General features: G+C 38.4%; 1 protein-coding gene across 2 annotated transcripts in view; it reads right to left on the bottom strand.

The window, feature by feature from the left end:
- The window catches only part of PPP4R4 (protein phosphatase 4 regulatory subunit 4), a 96,780-nt gene that overhangs the window by 53,412 nt on the left and 19,962 nt on the right, over positions 1 to 23,406 (bottom strand). For both annotated transcript variants that reach the window (XM_060756238.2, XM_060756247.2), the window contains exons 3-4: positions 10,570 to 10,672; positions 261 to 408 (exon numbers count right to left, since the gene is read on the bottom strand). In XM_060756238.2, coding sequence (XP_060612221.2) covers positions 261 to 408; positions 10,570 to 10,672 — 251 coding nt within the window. The remainder of the gene's footprint in view (positions 1 to 260; positions 409 to 10,569; positions 10,673 to 23,406) is intronic.

Here is a 23,406-nt window from a genome sequence, read left to right as displayed (position 1 = left end):
TCCCATATCAATATTTGTGGGATTCCAAACTAAAAGCTTTCAGTGAAAGCCTGCCCAGCTCTAAGATATTTTTAACTAATGTGAAGGAAAAATATAACTAATCAGCTACATATTACCGTATAGAAAACTAGCAAGCACACACTCTTCATTGTTTTATTTTATTTTATTTTCCTTGGTACACGAGTGCTTGAAATGATACATTACTTAACAAAATAAAATCATCAAAAGCTAAGGAATCAGCAGTATGGCATCTCTCTGACCTGCATCTCTGTGTTCCAAATTCTGTAGAATGATGGGCAGGAAGGAGTGGGAGTACGTATGGATGGATATGGATTCCTCTTGTAGAATAGTTAAAAGTGAAACAGCAGCTGTTAACTGCATTTCCACCCCTGCAACAGGCAAGACCTCCTGTGGAAGGAAGGAAGGAAGGAAGGAAGGAAGGAAGGAAGGAAGGAAGGAAGGAAAGAAATTGTGTGTTTGTTAAAGGTGTACACAGATAAGAAGCAAATGCAACATCTCGAGAAAAGACATGTTTCAACTGAAACTTGTCTGTGAAAGTTAAATAACATATACAAAAGAATATAATGATCATGGTGGGGGAGCATGTTTCAGTTCTGGAGTTGGCAGACTTGACCAAACTCCTACTGAATCAACCCATTCATGTAATAAACTGTAATGTGATCAGTTTGATATTTTTGCCAGTTGCAAAATGATCCATCCAGCATCACAACCTTTTTTAAAATTAAAAAACACAGAGGACGAGCAAGAGGAAAAGTTGCCATTCCTACATTTCTCTCTACAAAGAATAAGCACTGACAGGTTAGGGTTAGGATTATGAATATCAAGAAGTTTTTCTCCTCTGATTGTATCTTTACAACTTTAGAATGCTGTCAGTTCATGATCCACCAGCCCTGAGGTTTCCTGCCCAAAAACTAAAGAATGCCCTGGTATTGTCATTAAGAATTAGGTAACAACAGTGGCTTACAACTTGCCATTCAAACACATACAGAGAGAACACATTTTCCTGTTTGGAAAATCCTAGCATAAATCCTGTTTGGAAATCCTACCATAAAAAGCGGTCTCCAGATCATGGTGATATGAGATGGTAGTTATATTGATGGATTTGTTATATTGATGTAGTGATGTATTGATATTGATGTTTATTGATTTGTGATGCTATTGCTTTTAAATGCTTAATGATTTTGTATTGTGTATACCTAAATTGTTGTAAACAGCTCTGAGTTGCCTAAGGGCTGAGAAGAGCGGTATACAAATAAAGTAAATAAATAAATAGTTCTTTCCCACTTACATTGGGAGACAGATAAGGAATATTTAATGTATACTATATGTTTCTTGTCATAATAAAAGTATACTATAATGAATAGCATGGTTAATTTTTTTTTAAAAGCAGTGCCTTTAAACTGAAAATGTAAATATACCCAATACTTCAAAAACTACTCTCCCCAAAAAGTACTGTTCTGGAAGGTTAATAAAACATTTGGGAGTGGGAAGGCAAGCCATTGCTGTTATGTGACGTGATGCTCACTTTGACTTATAGTTTTATTATAAGGTTTACTTGGCACAATTTTTCCCAGGGTAGTTTGCCATTGCCCTCATCTTACACTGTGAGAGTATGACTTTCCCAAGGTTACCCAAAAGATTTCCATGGCTCAGCAGCAACTGGAACCCTGTTTCCCACAGTCGTAGACCAACAATAAAAATACAATTTGAATAATACATATTTGAATATACAACAGCAATCAATACATTAATCTAGCTTCAATTATCCAAGCAATTTAAAAGGAAGTAAAAACAGTCTGCTTAAATGGTTAACATTAATTTCTGGAACATCTCCAACAATATAGCTGTAAAGCTCTTTAAAACCTACAGAAAGAGATAGGAGGGGGAGGGGAGGGGAGGGGAGGGGGGGAGGAAGCAGCAGCAGAGATGAAGATAACTATTTTATTTAGACAGATCTAGGCCTAGGTAGATTTTGTTGGCAAAAAATCAAAACATCTGAAATCCAGAAAAAATAGGATAAGATTTTGCTGTTGTATGAATTGAAAGTACCCACGTCATTTCTCCATGCAAGATGATGACAGCTGAACAGGAAACTGTCAGTCCAAAATTACACATATGAATATGTAACTGTAAGGAAAAACAATTATTCACCTTTAAGAAAAAAAGGTTTGGGTGTGCTTACCAAGCTGCCCACATGCCTTGATACTATCTTTAGCATCTTACCAGAGAAAATGAATAGTAAAATGATTACTTTACAATTCCTTCTTTCTTTGCCTGTCACTAAAGGATGCATACAGGGGTTGGGCTTCTGGATTTCATTATACATTCTGGAATTATACCATGCAAAATGAAAGCCGATTGGGAAGAGTGGGAGAAGAGGCTGTTGCTAGTAAATGGGCTGCAACAACCTCAAGAAGAATGATTATCTTGGGATCCATACAATCAGTTGGCTTTGGGGACAGAAAAAACGAAGTCTGCAGTTATTTTTCAAATTCAACGTGATTATATTTTCTTAACAAAGAATATTGCCTACTTTGCAATGATGACCCCATTGATAGGATTATGTTATATGAAGATAAAAATGTTGCAACTGAAGCACTAGAGATGGTAGGAGCTTTGGTGTCTACCCTTCAGAGAGGAAATTCAGATCAAGAATCCAGTTGGAATGCCATTCTCAACAACCAGATTCAGAAAAGTTGTCTGGGGTGAAAGAAATTATGGTAATGATGAATCATAATCATGTTTAGATAAATGTAAGGTTGGTCTAGAACACATCAATGTCACAATTGAGAAAACTGAGATGCCTGGGATTATCAAGATCATAGGGTGCTGAATCTTCAAAGAGGGAACCATCAAGGCTGAAGCAAGCAGAACCAAGGATGAGACCAGAGACAAGTCTACAGGAAGAGTGTCTTTACACAGACTGAGATCAGTGTCATGTATATTAATGATGTATTTACAGATGGAGTTAAGATGATGTTCAAGGCTGATATGTCCATGATACCATTGCTGTGGAATGAGGAGGTGAAGAAAAAGGTGGAAACAAGATCATTGTAATCTTCAGAGGCAGAGCAGAAGGATGTTCTGATCTGGGAGGTGGGCAAGTCCAATTCTCCACAGGTGGTAATGGTACTAGTCCAATAGGAAAGTATGAATAGAAAGACATATAGAGTTCATGCCCGAAAGGCTAAGGGGAATCAATAATCATAGTAGGATGCAAAGATAATGTATGCATCACTCAATGTAATTACTAATTGCAAGTAGCATGAAGTTGATTATTATACAATTGGGAACCTTCTCTGTATGAAATAGAACAGTTGCTTCAGGATATAGACCAGTCCTGAGATGAGAACCTATTGAAAGAGTGTCACTGCTGAAATTAAGATCAGCGCACTGATAGAGAGAGAAATGGGTATCCTAGAGCAGGACTTCTTAAATGTTTCCATTCATGACTCGAGGCATATAGATATATTTTATAAGGTTTAAAAATTAAACATTTACTGATAACAAGGCTTGCTAAACAGACTGATTTTTCTTTTTATGAAGAACAGCTGAGGCATTTTCTGCAGAGTCCACTGTAAACACTGCACAACAGATTCCTGTAAATGTCTTTAAACAGTCATTAGGTAAAGTTCGGAAAACCTTTACTGCTTCCAAATTTTTTGCTGTCGGGATCCACAGTTTAAGAAGCTATGTCCTAGACAACAGTTTATTCTGATTGCTTTTGCAATGAGTTATAACACCAGGATCTTATAACAAAACTTAGCATTTATGAATACTAGACTGTGGGGGAGAAATAGCCTGGCATGGCTGAGTAGTTGGTAGCAGGTGGTAGCAGTGGAGTTGATTTGGAGATAGTCAATGAAGAAGATGCCACAAAAATGGAGAATCTTGTTTCTTCTCCATGTCCTTGCGAGGATATTTCTCCTTTGAAATCTTCTTTGATTGGGATGTTCATATCAGTGCTGTAAGTCTCAATGTTCCTATAAGAAATGACGAAGAAAGCTACATGTGATCCCCTACTTTGGTACTTCCAGCAGTCATCAGGATCAAAGAACATGGTTGCAGTGTGTTGTGATGGAGTCTCCGAGTAGTGATGCTATTGGGAGTATTAGGAGGGGAAGAAAGACTACTCGTGAGCAAGACTCCGATGAAGAGCAACAGAGAAAGCGGATCAGGGAAATACTTATGAAATCCAGTGATGATGAATCATTTGAGGGCTTCTCAGGGAATAATGGGCCTGAGACTGAGGAGAATGGTATGGCAAGTTCAGAGGATGGAGAAATGGACTAGACTAAATTGCGGGAGGTTCAGAACGTTTGTGAAGAGCCCACAAGTAGCGACACGTTTGTGGGGTTCTCTGGTTGACACAGTGGGGATCCAGCTGAGTCTTGGGGAGTTATGAGTCTGGATAGAAGATGGAGAGATTGGAGAGATCAGCAAAGGGCTTCAGCTGAAAGGATGTCTGGTGGGGTGTTGTCTGATTCCAGTTCTGAGGAGGAATTGGGGCAAGGGGTTTCAGCTGGTAACAGGGTGTTGGCTGGTTCCAGTTCAGAGGATGATTTGTGAATAAAAGTGGGGTTGGGAGATGGGGTTTCTTGCAGTCGGCAAGGTGTTGATGGGTATTCGTGTGTCCTTGAGAGCTGTTTGGGAAGATGTGTTTGGGAAGATTTCTGTGGACCTAAATTTAATCCGGATTATCCATGTCTGTGGGGATTGGAACTGTGGGGTTTTCTCTGGACTGCCTTTGTGTTGTTCTTATGCATTAGTTGCTGCGCTGCTGTTCTTCGTTTTGGCTCTGTGTATGACCTGGACTGGATTATCATGTTTGCTGCCTTCTCCTTCCTCAACCCGGATTGGATTCGCGACGATGACTACATCACGTTTGGATTGACTTGGTAGACGACTTTGGCTTTGCTGTTCGATCCTTCATATTTGCTGACGTCCTGCTGCGGATTGGAGTGACTTTTTTCCTGCTGATTGCATAGCTTTAAGTTTAAACCGGATTATATTCCTGTTTAATCTGGGTTATTTTCCAGGTCCTGTTTTTGGGGTTAACTGTGGGTAATACTGTGTTTCACACTGAAGAATAAGTGTTTTGAGCCTTTTTGGTTTGTTTTTGGACTCTCTTGGTTGTGAACTAATAAACTTTACTTTTACTAAATACTGGTCTGGCGCTTTAAGGGGTCTGTCTTACAACATATAGAGGCTAAAATGTTGGACTGGGGGAGGGGGGAACAGCCAATACATCCAAATACATTCTTCTAGAAGTCTTATATGACAATGTAGGTGCTTCATCGTGACCTTTAATGACTATTGCCAGCAGGAAAACTTCAAGCAGGAAAACCTGTTCTTGAACTTTGTGAATAAATCTACAGTAAATGAGACACTACTGAATAATATACTCTTTGTCTACGCAAAATAAGCACTGAGTGTGCCCATGAGACAGAGGTGGTTTCCTTTCACAGGAAGAGCAGCATTTAAAAGGGCTTAGAGGCCATAAAACGTCAAGAAAATGGGCAAGATACCTGAGGAAAAAGACTGCTTTTAAAAAAAAGATAAATGTAGGAGAAAGAGACAAACCTAAGACAAAGAAAAGGTAAAGAATAAAGAAAAAGCCCAAAAAAAGTGGAGAGAGAAAATTATTCAAAAGAAGCAGAACATTCCATATGGTATTGCTCTCAAGGTGAACTGAGAGAAACTGAGAAGTAGAGTAACTCTAGCAAAACTGAGTATGTGTAGAAAGAGGATCAGTTAGGATCCCTGATAGAGCTATTTGTGCTGTGGTCAACATGGTGTCTTTGCATTTCAGTATTTTACAAGATTTACTGCATCAGTCATATAAGTCTAACCTAAAGATTAAAACTGTATTTTGCAAAGAACCACACATTTTAGGTAAAAAAAAAAGGATGTATTTCAATATTATAGATTAAGGAATCCATGATACTCCAATGAGCTTCTCCTCTGCTTTAAAATCCTTGTATCATAATAGTTGCCATTGTCAAGCTCATAGACTGAGGTTTACATAGCAAAATCCTGGGAGCAATTCTCTAAATGTCCTTGTTTCAATGCACACTAAGAAATGTGTCCTTCCAATACTCTCCCACATACCAGCTGTCTGGCTGGCAATATTAAGGAATTCAGAATGAAAAGGTTGTCTTGCCTATTAGAGAAATATGACATTTGCCATACATGTACCATGAAGGGAGTATTGTGTGGTTGGTTCTAGGCAATTCTTGGAAACTTACTTTCCAAAAATAGGTATTTTAAAAAAAGAAAGGAAGGGAACGTGCTGCTATGTGAAGCACAACCCCATAGTCCATTAGTTATTTTTTGTTGTTTCTTAGCTCATTATTGTCCTCTTCTCAAGAAAAATTAATCTTAAAAAGCAAATGACCCAAAATCTGTGGGGTGAATTTTCAGAAGTCCTATTAAAGCATCTTTCACCCCAAGCCCTTTGAAAAAACAAAACAAAAAACAATGTTATCGGTCATATTTTGAAACTGAAAACTATTACTTCCTTATTACACCCTCTCCTCAAAGTGATGTGTCCCAGATCTGGTTTAAAATGCATTATGTCCACTCTCTTATTCCACAATGGTGAGCCACCAATGCTTCCTCTTCATCCTGGAAAGAAGTGACGAACGGAGTGCTACAGGGTCCTGGGCCCAGTCTTGTTCAACATTATTAATTACTTAGATGAAGGGTTAGAAGGCATGATCATCAAGTTTGCAGACAACACCAAATTGGGAGGGACAGCCAATACTCCAGAAGACAGAAGCAGAATTCAAAATGATCTTAACAGATTAGAGAGATGGGCCAAAATTAACAAAATGAAGTTAAACAGTGCTAAATGCAAGATACTACACTTAGGCAGAAAAAAATGAATTGCAAAGATACAGAATGGGGGAAGCCTGGCTCGAGAGAAGTACATGTGAAAAAGATCTAACATGAGCCAACAATGTGATGTGGCAGCAAAAAAGCCAACAGGATTTTGGCCTACATCAATAGGCGTATAGTCTCTAGGACTCATCCCACCAGGTTTCAGTTATGCCTATTACACCTTTTTAGATAACATTTTGTCCTGGTATTCTCTTAAGGTAAATAAATAAAGCAAGCCTCACACTCATATGCTTCATCCCCCATTCAACTGAGCACATATAAAAATGAAGAATGCCCCAAATATTTATTGGAGTGCATCATTTTATTTTGTAGGATAAGCACAAAGTTTCCCCTCAATTGTTATGTCTTATCAAAGTCAATTTAGTAAAATCTCAAGGGTCAACATGTCTCCATATAATGTTTTTCAGCCAGGCAATCTGACAGCTTCTTTCACATAAGCAGAAAGCAGATTAACTGTCTGGAACACACAGCTTTCTTCTCAAAAAAAAAAAAAAGAAAGAAAGAAAGAAAGAGAAGAGAAGAGAAGAGAAGAGAAGAGAAGAGAAGAGAAGAGAAGAGCAAGTGGTTGTCACTGCCATCTTCTGCAATGTCACCCAGTACTTGCTATTGAGGCAACCCCCTGTGCCTAAGAACGGAACCTGCCCTAACATATATCAGTAAATACGTCTCCATGAGCAAAATCTTCACACTAAAGCTGTTCTCAAGTCTTCTACCTTTTTTTTGAAAAGTCAGCCAAAATTTCCCTCTCAGAAATGTAGTTAACTGCCATTTTTCAACAAGCCAGTGATTCCTACTAATATTGCCAACACAACTATCATAATGTGCAAGTGATTAACAATAATACTCTGAGGTTCTTGGAAGCACTTTAAATTATTGCTTCTTTTCACTATATTCAATCTTTCCCCCTTTAGCCTCCACACTCATATGATGGTTGACCTTTAAATTCTATCAAATAATACAAGGAAATGCATGAAGCAAGAGGTGGATAGGAATAAACTTGAAATATCAGTCTTAAAGAGGCATTAGACTCAGTGAGAAAATTGGTACCTTATTCAAACATTGAATGAAAGAAGAACCAATAAACAAATGTTCCAAAGTGTTCCAGAAGTTCTATCAGCAGAAATTAAATATCACATGCATTCAACTAATTATAAAGGAAGAAATTATCAACATAACTCCTACAGCTTCCTTCTACAGAAGAAGTCAGAGGTGCAACTGAAAGCTTGCATTAAAAAATAAATAAAAAGAACATCTGAAGGAAGTGGGGAGAGAGACTGGTACCGTCCTTCTAGCATTGTTGATGTAGCTCCCAGCAGTCCTCACACATGGTTACATGGTTATGGTGGTCAGAACTGCTAGGTGTTGCAGTTTACCAGCATCTGGAGTACTATACAGATCTCACATCTGATCTTAATAATAATAATAATAATAATAATAATAATAATAATAATAATTCTTTCTCTGTAACCCGCTTTTCTCCCACAAAGGGACCCAAAGCGGCTTATAACATAGTAAAAACAATACAAGTCCAAAACAATCAGCATATAAATGGTTCTTGCCGGAACAATGTGACTGAGAAGATGGGCATAGCAATCCTGTGCTCGCATTACATTAAGACTGGAAAAATGCAGGATGCTATTACATCCAATATGTATTGAGGACATAGTAGAAAATAGAACATGTAAAAAATTTAAAACAGAATAAAATTCACACCGTTTTTGAAAACTCCAGAAATGCTCACCAACCAAGAACTGTATCAAAAGGAACCTGTGTATGTAGGGACATGTTCCCAGAGCACTCATGACACCATCACAGCGCTACCAGTGGCACATTCCACAATGACCCTGATTCTACCAGTCTCTATACATTCTTCCAAACAAAACTTCACATTCTCTTATACTCTTCATAACCATCTTTGATGACCAAAATACACACAGCCAAAAAGGAATCCATGCTCCAATACAGTCACCTCAATAGGACTATACACATGGTTCACTCAGCACCCACTCATTGCCTTTTCAAGATAAAACATCTTGTGAGCACTCATCAAGAGAAAGGAGTTGAATCAAAAAGTTCCTGACTCTAGATACACATTTGGTGTTTATAAGGGAATGATAAAGGATGGTGTGGTGCATTTGACTAACAGCCAGTGCTTTTGCTTCATTGGAGGTAGGTGTAAGTAGAAACATCAGTGAATGTGAGCACTACACCTCAGGGGTTCAGGTAAATTTTTATGCAATTACTATTTGGCAAAGGTTTCTCTAGGTGGGCATATACACACATTGGACTATAACACTGGCCAACACACATTTTGGTGTCTCAAACATTAGCCCTGTTTCTAGGTATATCTGACCTGCTGATTCCAAAAATGGCACAAGTTTTTCCCTATCACCTCTAGTATTTGAGATACAGAACATATGCCATATACCAATCATTTGTTTGCCTGTAGAAAATCATGATATCTAAGAAAGTAAAGTTGATCTATCCAATGCAGTTTTCTGAATCAGCACCCCAAATAATCCCAGGAGAAGGCCTAAAAAGCAAGACACCAATAATTTTTTTTTGTTGGACTGCGTTACTGCCCAGACAGCTGTCCTTTACATTTTTCTATGAAAATTGTGAGATTGTGATCTTCCTCAAAAGGGCAAGCAAGCTTTAAATATGTACACAGATAAGACAGTGGTGAAATTACAATATTTCACCACATAATCATCACATTTTTCCTTTTTTCTGCTTCAAAAAGGGTTGTGTGACTATTACATGGTGAAACTTTTGAGTATTATGGGGTCTCCTCCAGCTGGCAGCCAAAAAAAGCCCCACAGCCTTGCTTGCCCATGCGCGCCTGCCAGCCAGAGCTAAGAAGCCTCCCTCAGTTAGTGGCAGCCGAGGGAAGCCTCTTAGCTTTCAAACCTTCATCTGCCCAAGCGCCTACGCTTTGAGCCACAAGTCTGCTATCATAGGGCAGGCACATGGGCAACGATGCAACTATTATGCAAAGAATTCTTAAAGACCCTAGCCAGGACCTCAAAAAGGAAAGTGCAGCTATGATGCAATGGCAACAATTATGCATTTAAATTCGGTATCTTCTAGGGACAACTATCAGACAGATAATGTTATCATTGTATTATGCAACAAACAAATACATCTAACAGGAGTACTAACAATTTTGCCTTTGTCTGTATGGTTAATTCACATAAACTTATATATATTATTTATGAAACATTTCCAATATATAAATTGTAAAGACAGGAAAGTGAGGTTCACCTGAACAAACTATATATTGTTTTATTATCTTTCTTACTGAAAGGCTGATTCACTGCTATTAAAATTAATGAGAGCTTTCTCATTAGCATGATTAAGCTATGAAAATCAATAATTATTTTAAAGTGAAGACAAAAGAAAGCATTCAAAATAAGCATATTATTATTATTATATTTATATTTATTTATTTATACCCCACTTTATCTCTCCTGAAGGAGATTCAAAGCAGCTTAACATAAAAGCATTAGCATACAATTTAAAATATTCAAATATGCAAAGATTAAAACATAATTAAATGTAAACAGTATTTAAAAAATCACAGTTAAAATCCATTAAAACATATTCAAAGTTAATAACCAAAATTAAAAACCATATTACACTTACTCGAACTTTTGGCAAGACTCTTCTTAGTGTCTCTGCAGGATTCTGTCGCATCAGCACTGGAAGACTTGCAACCACACTTGTTCCTTGGATATCCTGACCAGAACTTGTTTTTTAAAAAATGAAATATTTTGTAATGAGATCTATTTCAACAATGATATTAAACACAACTATATATAAACCTTTTTCTTACATAATTAAAATATAGAAATCATGCAACATAATATTTTATAATTATACAAAAAACATTGCCACAGAAATAATTATTAATTACACATAGAGTTTTGGTTCTAATGGAATGTTTTAAATATGTTCAACATATTTCAAGGCCTCCTTGCAATTAATTTCTCAGTTTAGAAACAATATTCAGCTACAGTAGGAAACTTCCAGTCTTTTAATAATGTAGATTTATTCTCACAGTGTCAGTACATCATTATTTTCAGACCATTGTTTTACTAAACAATGTGTTTTTAAATTACATGCAGCAAAATAATGTTTTACATCATGAATCAAGCAACTTCTCATTTGAATGGGCTTTGAAACAAAATGTCTAAACAACAAGCATTCTGAGAACTGGTCACTGTAATCTGTAAATAAAGAATTACAAAGAAGTTATCACACATAAGACAACACTCAATCTTTAAAGTCAAACGAACTGATCCATGCTTTGGAAATAAGATAGGTGTTTTTCATTAATCACCTATGTCAGCTAGTAACCAAATGCTTTCCAAATACTTTATAAGACAATATTTTAAGATAAATAGCACTATAATGTGAAGAAACCTATACTATCATACAGCTATTGGAGAAAGACATTAAAATTGTTCTTGGCATGTTCAACTGCACATGACAAGAGGAAGGTTCCATAATGCAATGGAGTTGTAGTCCTGATGAATGAACTTAAACCATTTTTCAAAGCCATCTAAGACAGTAGCCATCCCCACTTCGTATAACTGTGAATTCCACACCTTAAACTATTACACATGTGTAATCAATGGGGAAAAAGTTTCAATACTCATTACTCATTACTGGAGGGGGGTGGCAAATCGTTTTTAAAGTGTTTCTAAAATATCATAAGGGATCTGTATTATAACTATAACAACATAATAAAATTTTAGTTACCTTCTTGCTATGTAACTGTGCAAGTTAGGAACCTTCCGGGGCTCCTTTCTTCCTCATTTTTAGAGCTATCGGGATAAAACTTGCTACAGTAGTAAAACACATTTACCACTGTTAACCCTCACCCCAAGTTTCAGAACATTTCACACATCCACTGATTTTGGGAATTTTTTAAAAAAGTTTGAATTCACTACAAGAACTATCTCCTTGAATTTCTACTTTCAATGATACAACATAACAAGGGCATCATTCTCCGCCCCCAAGATTCAGATAGATTTGCACATCCACTATTTTTATGGAATTTTAACCAACATAAACTTAACTACTATTTCACTGGAAAACTCCAGGGACTATCCAGTCCAACCCACTTCTGTCAGACAGGAAAAGTATAGTCAGAGCACCCCCAGCAGATGCCATCCAGCCTTTGAAATAATAATAATAATAATAATAATAATAATAATAATAATGTGTTGTCAAGTGTCTTGGATGATGATGATAATAATAATAATAATAATAATAATAATAATAGGAAACCTACTAGGTAAACATTGGAGTTACTGCCTCTCAACTTTGCCTACCTCACAATGTTGATTCAACTTCCAACAATCCCCTTTTGTCTCAAAACCCATTAAGAGCATGAACACAGGTTTCCCCCCACCAAAACTTTCAAGGAGCAGGAGGAGGTGAAGGCACAAGATGGTAAGTAGAATTCTGAGAAATGTAGTTTGGGAAGGCAAAGATCCCTGTGCCAAAGAATTCAAAAGGTTATGCCATAAACTACATTTCTCAGAATTCTGTTCAATGTGAGTGTGGTCTCTGCCTGTGTCTTTCTGTGCTGGCCATGTGCCTAACCCTAACCCTTGCCCAGCCATCCAGCCAGGCATCCCTCCTTTCTGCGCCAGGCCCTCCCACCATCCTGTTGGGAGAAAGAGTGGAGCTTCTTCCTCCACTCCGGCCTCACAGCGGTTTTGGGGGAGAAACTGCACCCACGACATAGACCTGGAGACATTTATGAGATTTATATAACTCATCTGAAAGTCATAGGTCAGTGTTTTGAATCTTAAGGTTTTTGTGTGGGTGCCCCTTGCATTTCTTAATATTGAGTTGTATGTACTAATCTTACAAAATAGATATGACAAATGAAGCACAAACAAAATTTCGCACAGCCCTATTAATTATGTAATAATAATAATAATAATAATAATAATGTTTTATTTATATCCCGCCCCCTTCTCCCCAAGGGGACTCGGGGTGGCTTACAACAAGGAGGAACAATAAAATAGTAGTAATCATATAACAAATCCAGAAAATCCAATCAATACAGCAAATCAAAGGAACAAATCATGATGCATAAAGAAAAGTATATCACAATGAACCTGTTAAGTATAACTCAAAAACATGAAAGAAAGCATCACTCATAAATATAAAACTATGTAATAATTAAACATGTAGTACACCAAAAACCTCACAATATCTACTCGTGTTGATAAAAACAATAAGATCCAATTAACATTAATCTCATTTTAAAAACCTCCATCACTTAGATTGTAGTTAGCCATTTTCAAAAGGCTGCTTCCAAAGCTATATTTTTAGTTGCTTCCTAAAGGTCATTAATGTGGGAGCAAGCCTAATTTTCTTAGGGAGGGTGTTCCGGAGTGGGGGAACCACACCTGAGAAGGCCCTTTCCCTCGCCCCCACCAACTGCGCTTATGATGGAGGGGGGACCATAAGAAGGGCCTCCCCGGCAGATCTCAGGTCCTGAGTATGTTCATAGAGGTAGACGCAGTCACGCAAATAGATTGGACCCAAACTGTGTAGGAATTTGTAGGTAGTAACCTGCACTTTGAATTGGGCCTGGATACACATAAGCAGCCAATGGAGCGGTTTTAATGGGGGGGGGGGGTAGTATCTGGTCACTGCTCTTTGCACTAACTCTGGTTTTCTAGCCACAAGATGTAAACAAGGAGTAGACCACCGTGGCCAGATTGGCTTTTCGAGGTACGGGCGCAGCTTGAGCACAAGCTTTAATTGTGCAAAGGCCCTCTATCTCCACTAATACCTAAATTAAAAAACCAACATGTTTCCAGCTACATGAGTGGGCCCAGATACACCCGACAGGGTGGTTTTGGCGTGGAGGCTGAAGTCCCCCAGTACAATTAGCCACCTGGACTCCAACACCAGGCTTGAGACTACCCCAGCTAGCTCAGGCAGGGAGACTGTTGTGCACTGAGGTGGACCGTGCACTATATAGCAGGAGAAGCACTTCTTGTCAAGTGAAAATTGCTCCCATTGATGTAACTTTCAACAGTTGCAACCATTAGACTTCAAACACAGTACTATGGTAAACTCGGAGCTAGCTTAGAACCCAGTAAGTATAAATTCATTCTGTTCCCTTGGGAGGGACACAGTTTGGGACCCTGATTTATCAACCTGAAGCTGTCATAAATGTCATTAATTTCCCTCAATTTCTTTCGTAGAATAAGGTCTATTTCCTACAGGTACTGTATACTTCAGTTGACAAAGTATTTGTGATCCTGGAAACGCCTTCTTTAACAAAAATTGGTAAAAATGATGTGTAATAACATGGTACCAGAGGCAGACAAGTACAGAAAGAATAGGGATAGGTTCCTAGACCATAAACAAAGAAAAAGAGCAGTTTAACATATTTAGCAAACGTTTTATTGAAAACTAATAATATGCATATGTGAAATGGAACAAGAAAGCCAAATCATTTTTCCATTAGTGACCAAAACCTTCATGAAACCTTCCAAAATGCATCCAGACATTTTTTTCCAAACAAGCTCAATAAGGAATCATTGAGTTGGAAGAGGTCACAAGGGCTATCCAGTACAAACCATTTTACCTAGGTGAAATCTCTTTTCAATTGGTCTTCTGTGAGTTCACACATATTGCTGCCTGCACTGAGCCTGTCAAATACTTCCAGAGCCAAGTATATCAATTTTTGGTAATAGCTCCACCCCCTCTGTGTTGTGTATGCTCCCCATTATTTTTCTCTCAGTTTCTGTATATTGCAGGGCACAGGGAGAGGTAACATAAAAGATAAAGCACTGACAACCACAGTAGATAGATGAGTGGGCTGTGTGTGTTACAGATAGCAAAGTCCACTATCCCAAAGTTTGCATTCTCATGAGCTCTGATGTTTAGACTACAGTATTCAATAGAAGTCAACGTTTCTGAAAATGTTGCAGCTTTATAAATGTATAGCAGAGGCACATTACCAGGATAACTGTAAAATATGGCAGCCCTAGTGCAGTGGTTTCTGATTGTAGGAGGCAAAAGCATTGGGACTGATCCATAACAAAAGGATATTACTGAAGATACCCATGTAGAACCCCCATAGCACATAAAACCAGTCTATTAATTAACTGAAGACATATGGCTCAATCTATGTAAAAGGTCAAATCCCTCCAAATATCTGTAGAGTGCCATATTCAGATGGTAGGATTCTGAAAAAACACTGGAAGTGTGACATCCTGAGACAAATGAAATTGTGACACTGTCTCTAGGAGGAAAGTGATATCTGGGCAGTGTACCACCTTGTCTTCATGAAAAAGGAGGAAAGGAGGAACATAGTAGAAAGCTGCTAGTTCATTCATCTATTAGCAGACATGATTGCCACCAGAAAGGTATTCTTAAGTATCAGGAGATACATTAGGAGTCATGGGAAGCCTTGGACGCGCCAGGAGATTGGGGGGACAAGAGCAAAATCACTCCCCCCTCCCCATCTCCTGGCACATCATTTCTACGCACTGGGAGGACTCACGGAGCAACTTAATGGCAGCCTGGTAAGTTTTTTTTATTTATTTAAGGCTTTGGAGATGGGGGTTGGGATAGCTAGACCCTCTCCCCTCAAAACTGGGAAAATAATAATAATAATACTTTATTTATATTCCGCCCTTCTCACCCATGGAAGGTTGGGCTCGCGTCCAGCGGGTGCTGTTGCTCCATCCTCTTATGACGAAGAGCTGTCAGGACTTCCTCCTTCCTTTTAGTTACCCAGCATTCTCTGATCTTCCTTCTTTATGGCGCTGTAAAATACCTCCCTCGCATTTTTAGCGGTACCTAATTTCTCTAATCACAGCTAAAGCGGTTTTCGAATTGCTTAGGTAAACAATGAACTAGAGCTGACAGTTGGCCGCTCATGCCAACCCAGGGCTTCGAATTTGCAACCTTTTGGTTGATAGATATTATAATTGTGCTAAACCTCCAGCCCTGGGTTTTAGAGGGGACCCAAATCTGCACAAAGCAGGTTTTAAAAGCCCACTTTGGCACATATTTAGATGCTATCTGGAAGCGCCCTAAGATGTTAAATGCATAGTGAGATATCTTTAGTGAGACAAATCAACTATGCTGTGATACACAAATGTGTGGAAGTCTGGGTATTTGACTCACTGGTACTGTTGTGTTGTGACTCAAGAAATGAGACAATAACACTTTTCTGCCAGCCAAAGAAAAGGAATGAACTACACGTGGTAAAGCTGTTACACAGTGCATGTTTTGCCCAACGTCCCAGCACCCAAAGTCCAAATGCAAAAGACTCACATACTGGAGTAAAAGTGAACAGAAAATCTTTACTTTGCAGAGTTGAAAACATAACTGGCAATATTGCATACAAAAATAAGCAGTGCAACAAATTCACACAGTCTTGGTAAGGAACATAAAATAAGGCATTTTCAACTTTACAGCAAATGAGAGATGAAAATAAACCTGAAGTAAATGCTATTATATCATAGCCTCCTTCAGAGTAGCTTCTCCAAACTGCTCCCCAGAGCCAAGCCTTTGTCCATAGGTCTCCTCAGAGAAAAGGCTCTCAAGAAGCTCTCCCTCAGGAGTTCTCCTGCGGGAACTCCTGCTGGTTAACCAGATTGTATTCAAAGAAACCCAAACAGATATAGCCCCTTGGATGTGGTACAGGATTGCTGGTTGACCTACTTAGCCAGATGAACAAGATAATCACCACTCATAAGGTTTTTCTTCACATACATACTTGGTCCTGCAAGGACTTATCACAACAAAAGCCACCAGAATGCAGTGCAATTGATCATTCTGCAGTTTAGCTATTACGTTTGTCAATAACCGAAAAATAGAAATGGTAGTCTCCTAACAGAAATGTGTAGTCTTCTGATTGTAGGAGAAAGTGTCCTCCCAAGTCACTTCCATCTTGCACCCCCTGAAGCACAACTTCTTCCATTGACCATTTTCTTTGGGAATATATCAACACACACACACACACACAGAGAGAGAGAGTATATCTGGGATGCCTCAGCAATGAGATACCAAGCAGTGCATGACCTACAGATGGAGCCAGTCTACACACATGGATATAATGTGATGGCACTGGCAAGGGCTTTAGTTTTACAATAACAGTCATGCCTTTGCAGCATGGTCAGTAGGTGGGCTCAAGATCATGGCAAACAGGGGAATACTGTCAACACTTCCAGCATAGTTTAAGTGAGTGTTGAGTCTGTTGTAAAAGTCTGATACCTGTTAAGGCTAAGTCTTCTCTAAGGCTTAACAAAGGGATCTCCAAAGGATAAAGAAGTAGCATGGAATATATTGATGGCGAATGTAAAGGATTTCAAAAGGATCAGTCCAAAAAGTGTAGGGCAGAAACCTGTGACTTGGGTGGCATTGGGGAATGCACTCTGAATCTCTATCAGAATAGAGTATGAATACAACAGGGAGAGTGAGATGTAGATCCCTACTATCTTGAAAGCAGGAAAGAGGAACAACCATAATGAGAAGATGATCAAGTCACTTTTCTTGGATAGACTCAAGCAAGCAAGCCACAGCTCTGAGTTTTCAAGACCTGAGTTGGTCAGGGTGACCTAGAGATCTCTCATTCTTAGGAACACCATATATCAAAGTTGACCTGACAGCAATGAACAATATTCTGTTTAGAAATTCTATTCAGCCCTACATGTCTTTATTACATTCTGAAAGGAACTAGGCAGATCCTAGTTAAATAAAAATATATTTTCTCTAGATATTTAGAACAGATAAAACATACCATCAGCAACATCAGCAAGTTGTGAGTGTTTTTTTCTTCTTAATAATAATAATAATAATAATAATAATAATAATAATAATAATAATAGCTGAAGTGTGTGAACACTGAAGTTTATAAATGATTCAGCAGCTTAGATGACAAACAGTTTTTGGATGACTAGATGCCTTTGAATTCTAATGTGCATTTCGCATTTAGTTTATTTAATTCACAAAACTATGAACAAAGTATTAAACATGATGGAATATCTTACTGCCATATAAATCACTTGTGACTGAAAATGCACTTGGCAAGAATAACGTAAGTCTGACAGTTCTTTCACTCAATTTTCCCATGGGTGTCAAGCTAACACAAATTTGTATTATGGATCATTCCTTCACCACATACTTACTCTAATTCGGGTGCACTTAAAACAACAATGCTCACCATACAAAATCAAGAGGTTATAACAAACATAACTACAGCCCCATGGAATTTTAAAACATGTATCATAATCAGAAACTGTGAAAGTATGCAAAGCAGTTCATGACACCAGTATTGCATCAGCTGCACTGTTGTTTTCTAATGTAATTTGGGGGCAAAGTTCAGATTTCTAACTTTACCCTTAGCTAGTGTGAAATTATGAGGCCTTCTGGATCTTACTGTATTACAATTCTAAGCATTCTTCACCTTTGCCTATGCTAGCTAGGGTACTGGGAAATGCAGTCCAATGTCTCAAGCAGTGGTTCCCAACTGTTGTTCCTCCAGGTGTTTTGGACTTCAACTCCCAGAAACTCAATCAGCTTGCCCAACTGTCAGGAATTCTGGGAGCTGAAGTTCAAGCCACCTGGAGGATCAAAGGTTGGGAAACACTGGTCTAAAGGACCACTCCATTCCTCCTACCCGTTCCCTAAATGGTTTGGGACCAGCTTAAAAATCTTATCCATATCTAAAGATCAGCCACAGAGTTCATATTTATGTGCCCATGAAAAGGAACATCTAGACTGAAAGGTTTGAGGGACAGAGTCATCTTGATGTTTGTAGAACAATATTCCAGACATGGATTATTGCCGTAGACCTAAATAAAACCTGGCCTTTTCCTAAGATGATTTTATAATGTTCGATGTTTGGTTTGGAGTTGAAACTGTTTTAACTTTGTTTGGATTTTTTGGGGTTTTTTATGTAATTTATATTGCTGGTTTCTTGTATTATTTTACAATGATTTGTAGGAAAATCTGACTAAGTAAAGGTAAAGATTTCCCCTAGACATTAAGTCTCGTCGTGTCCAACTCATGTGGCCAGCATGAATGCATGGAACGCCATTACCTTCTCGCAGAAGCAGTAGCTATTGATCTACTCACATGTGCATGTTTTCAAACTGCTAAATTGGCAGAAGCTGGGCCTAACAATGGGAGCTCACCCCGCTCCCCGAATTCAAACCGCTGACTTTTTGGTCAGCAAGTTCAGCATCTTAGCGATTTAACACACTGTGCCACCAGGGCCCCATGTCTGACTATATGTTATTTATTTTAATTCCATTTCACATCAATGTAACATATACCAGTTTTCATATACTGAACATTCTAGTCATAATTATTTTTTTATTTTCAATTTACTCTATGCCCTCTATAAAACTTAAAATTACAATTAACTTCCTGCCTTCCCATTTAAAGACATACTCAATGTATATCGTCCCACTTATCATTCTTTATTAAAAAAAAAATTTCTATCATCTAATGTCAATAATAGGGGCCTTGGTGGCACAGCAGATTAAACCACTGAGTTGCTGAACTTGTTGACTTTAATCCATAGGATAGGGTGAGCTCCCATTGATAGCCCCAGCTTCTGCCAACCTAGCAGTTTGAAACATGAAGATGTGAGTTCATCAATAGGTACCACTTTGGTGGGAAGTTAACGGCACTCCATGCAGTCATGCCAGCCACATAACCTAGGAGGTGTTTACAGACAATGCCAGTTCTTCAGCTTAGAAATAGAGATGAGCACCACCCCCCAGAGTCGGAATTGACTAGACTTAACGTCGAGGGGAAACCTTTACCTTTGCCTAATGTCAATAATTGTTATTGTGAATCTTCAAATCCCATAAGTATTGTCATATTTTCTTCCTTAAGAAACATAAAATGTTCCCAGTCATTTAAGTAAGTGTTGATAGATTTCTCTTTTAGAAAACAAGATGATTTGTTTATTATTAGCATTTCTAGCATTTGTACAACTTACTCTTGGAATGTCACGATGCTCAAAGCAACTTTATCAAGGGCACGGCTATAAAAGATGGACTGTATGTGTGTTTACCTTTAAGTCATCTTTTGAGTTATGATGATTCTATGAATTTCATGGAGTTTACTTTGGCAAGGTATATTCAGATATGGCTTCTTTCCTCTGAAATAAAGCCTTCAGCATCTGGTATTTGTTGGTGGTCTCCCATCAAAGTACGACCATTTCTTCTAAGGTCACATGGCATCTAGGACCTTTAGGACATTTACTGTAAATTGGTGTGGATTTGCATGCATATATCTATATAAATAAAAGTGTAATGTTCGTTTGTGGGATTAACATAACTCAAAAACCACTGGACGAATTGACACCAAATTTGGACAGAATACGCCTAACAACCCAATGAGTGACCATCACTCAAAGAAATGTTGTTGTCATTTGGGATTTGTAGTTGCTGGGATTTATACTTCACCTACAATCAAAGAGCATTCTGAACTTCACCAATGATGGAACTGAACCAAACTTGGCACATAGGATTCCCAAGACCAACAGAAAACAGTAGAAGGGTTTGGTGGGCATTGACCTTGGGTTTTGGACTTATAGTTTACCTACACCCAGAGAGTACTGTGGACTCAAACAATGATGGATCTGGACCAAACTTGGCACGAATATTCTATATGTCCAAATATGAACACAGATGGAGTTTGGGGAAAATAGACCTTGACATTTGGGAGGTGTAGTTGCTGGGATTTATACTTCACCTATAGTCAAATAGCATTCTGAATGCCACGAACGATAGAATTGAACCAAACTTTCCACACAGAACCCCCTTGACCAACAGAAAATACTGTGTTTTCTGATGGTCTTTGGCAACCCTTCTGACACCCTCTCGCGACGCCCCCCCCCCCCCCAGGGGTCCCAACCTCCAGGTTGAGAGATGCTGCCTTAAGGCCATCCAGTCCAACTCCCTTCACCAGGGCAAGAAAACATGACCAAAACCCTCCTGACAAAGAGCCATCCAGCCATAGATATAGATATATAGGATTCATACACACACACACACACATATATGTATATGACATATATAGTATCATAGATTTGAAAGGGGCCCCTAAGAAGGACAATTATATGTTGCATGTTCCAGATAAACAAACCAAACAATCTCTACATCAACACTGACAAAGAAACAAGAAGAAATACTGTTTACCCACAAGCATAAAGAAATTACATATATTAGAAACGAACACTTTCTCGTTACTTTATTTTCCAGATCACCAGACTGGGCCACAGCAACGCGTGGCAGAGGATGGCTAGTGTGTATATAAATTGCTCTGGTTAATCTGGTTCAATCCTGTTTACAATAATAGGGGTAATCCGAAGATTCAGACATGGGTCTTTTCCCAGTTTTTTAACCACATATACCAAGGACTGGAACTATAAAAGCACAAAGAGAAAAATTTCCCAACTAACATGAGGCACCTGTGCAATTATAACTGGTTTTGCTTGCACAATCCCCCCTAATCCTACTAATCCCCAGTTTGCTTTGGCTAGCAAGAATAATATAAGTAGCAGTACAGTCTTTTAAGTGGCTTTCAACAGGGATTCTAAATAGGCTCGCCTAAGAGTAGAAGCAACCCTGGAGTGTTCTGCATCATCAAAAGCCTAAGACTAGAAGCAACCCTAGGGTGTCCTGCATCATTAATAACATAGTACAACTCTTCCTAGGAGCTTCAAACCGCGATCCGATTAACTAGATGAAAGAGGAAAATAGCCCTGCTCTGTTAATTAATGAACACAAAGATCCACGGGCTGTAGTTGAGCTTCCTCAGGGTAAAAAGAAAGCAAGGATTTGAGCCTTCTCGCAGAAGAAAAATGCAATTGGCCCACAAGCATGTTATTCCCTTAACATATCTGGCTTCAGCCTGAGGGCAAGTATCATAGGGGATAATGTCTGGTCAAGGCAGCTGTAGTGTGTGTAGATTTGTTCTTGCATTACTGAATGAAATTCCTTCAATAAGTTCAAGTAAGTCCCTCGAGTTTCCTACAAATAAACTCCAAGATGAGGTTAATGTGAGGTACTGTTGATTTGCAATTCATCAGGAAGTTCTAAAGTCCTTTCACACTACATAATTACAGTGTTATATTCTGCTTCGATTGATCTGATTCTAACCTATGGAATCTTGGGATTTACAATTTAGGGAAGGCATGTAGAATTCTCAAGAGTGCCTCACCAAACTACAATCTCAAGATTTTACAGGATGTTGCCACGGCAGTTAAAATGGGAATTAGTGCTATAACTGTGTAGTTTAAAAGCATATCTAGTCTTTCCTCAGCATTAATCTTGACAGTGGTTTATTTTTATTGCAGTTTGTATGCATTATCTTCTGGAATGCCAAGAGGTTTATGTTAGCTGTACTAATTTGTAAATGGCCAATGATATGACTGGCACTCCCAAAACATTCTGCATTTAGTTCCACTGACCCTCACAATAAATGCATAAAGTATGCATGTGCATATGAAAAATTCTGAGTAACATTTCATGCATTGTGTAGTTATAGTACATGGAATGAAATGCTAACATTTTAAATCTCCAAGATGCAATAAAACTCTGTTGGTTTTGCTCCTACAAACTAACATGGCTACACTTTACAGACATGGGAGGAAGTAGAATTTTAAGAACTCAAAAGCTTTGGGAAATGGACCACTGCCACAGCTCCTCACATAAATATGGATGCAAATTTTGCTATACTTAATTATTGTGATCTCATGGCAGCGAAGGAAATTGTGTAGAAATAGCACATGGAATTGGAAAACTCTGGGGAGCCTTTTTTCCAGATCAAGGCCATCCAATGAAACCAGAAGATTATTTTCAGTTTTAAAAACAGAACTTAAGAGATTTCTCTCTCAAAAGAAGGCGAGGGCACACGTTTAGAGAATTGATACTCAAAGTCTATGGATGGGTTAAAATCCACAAGCTACTTGCTGACAGTTTGCAGGACATTTCGAAGCAAACATCTGTAATCCATGGATACAAATATGGAGACAGTACCACACAAGGAAGGGAAATCTCTGCTGGTCACCCTATATTAAATAGGTTAAGAAGCACAGTTTTAGAGGACAATCCAGTGCTCCCATTTTTTAAAATAAAGTGTTTTAAAATGGTAAAAGAAGATTTAGACAGGTTTCAAGAGTAACAAAAACAATTCAAAGAGGGTGGCTGCAAACCCTGGCATTACTTAGTATTTCTCTGAAAAAAAATCTGTACTTGACAACTTTTCATGTATTCTACATACTAAAAAAGGCAATGCAATACAACATGCAATTCCATCTAACATTTGTGCTTTGACCATCGCTTCCTAAAACCCCTGAGACGCTTACTTCCAAATTCCTAGATTTATGCACTTCCCAGTTTGCACATATCACATTATGGAAACTGCTCATCAAAACGATCCAGGATGTTTACTTAGATGTTTACTCCTGCT

Source organism: Anolis sagrei, chromosome 1, assembly GCF_037176765.1.
Source record: "Anolis sagrei isolate rAnoSag1 chromosome 1, rAnoSag1.mat, whole genome shotgun sequence".
NCBI lineage: Eukaryota > Metazoa > Chordata > Lepidosauria > Squamata > Dactyloidae > Anolis > Anolis sagrei.
Note: the sequence above shows the minus strand (reverse complement) of the source record. Positions and strands in the feature narration are given on the sequence as shown.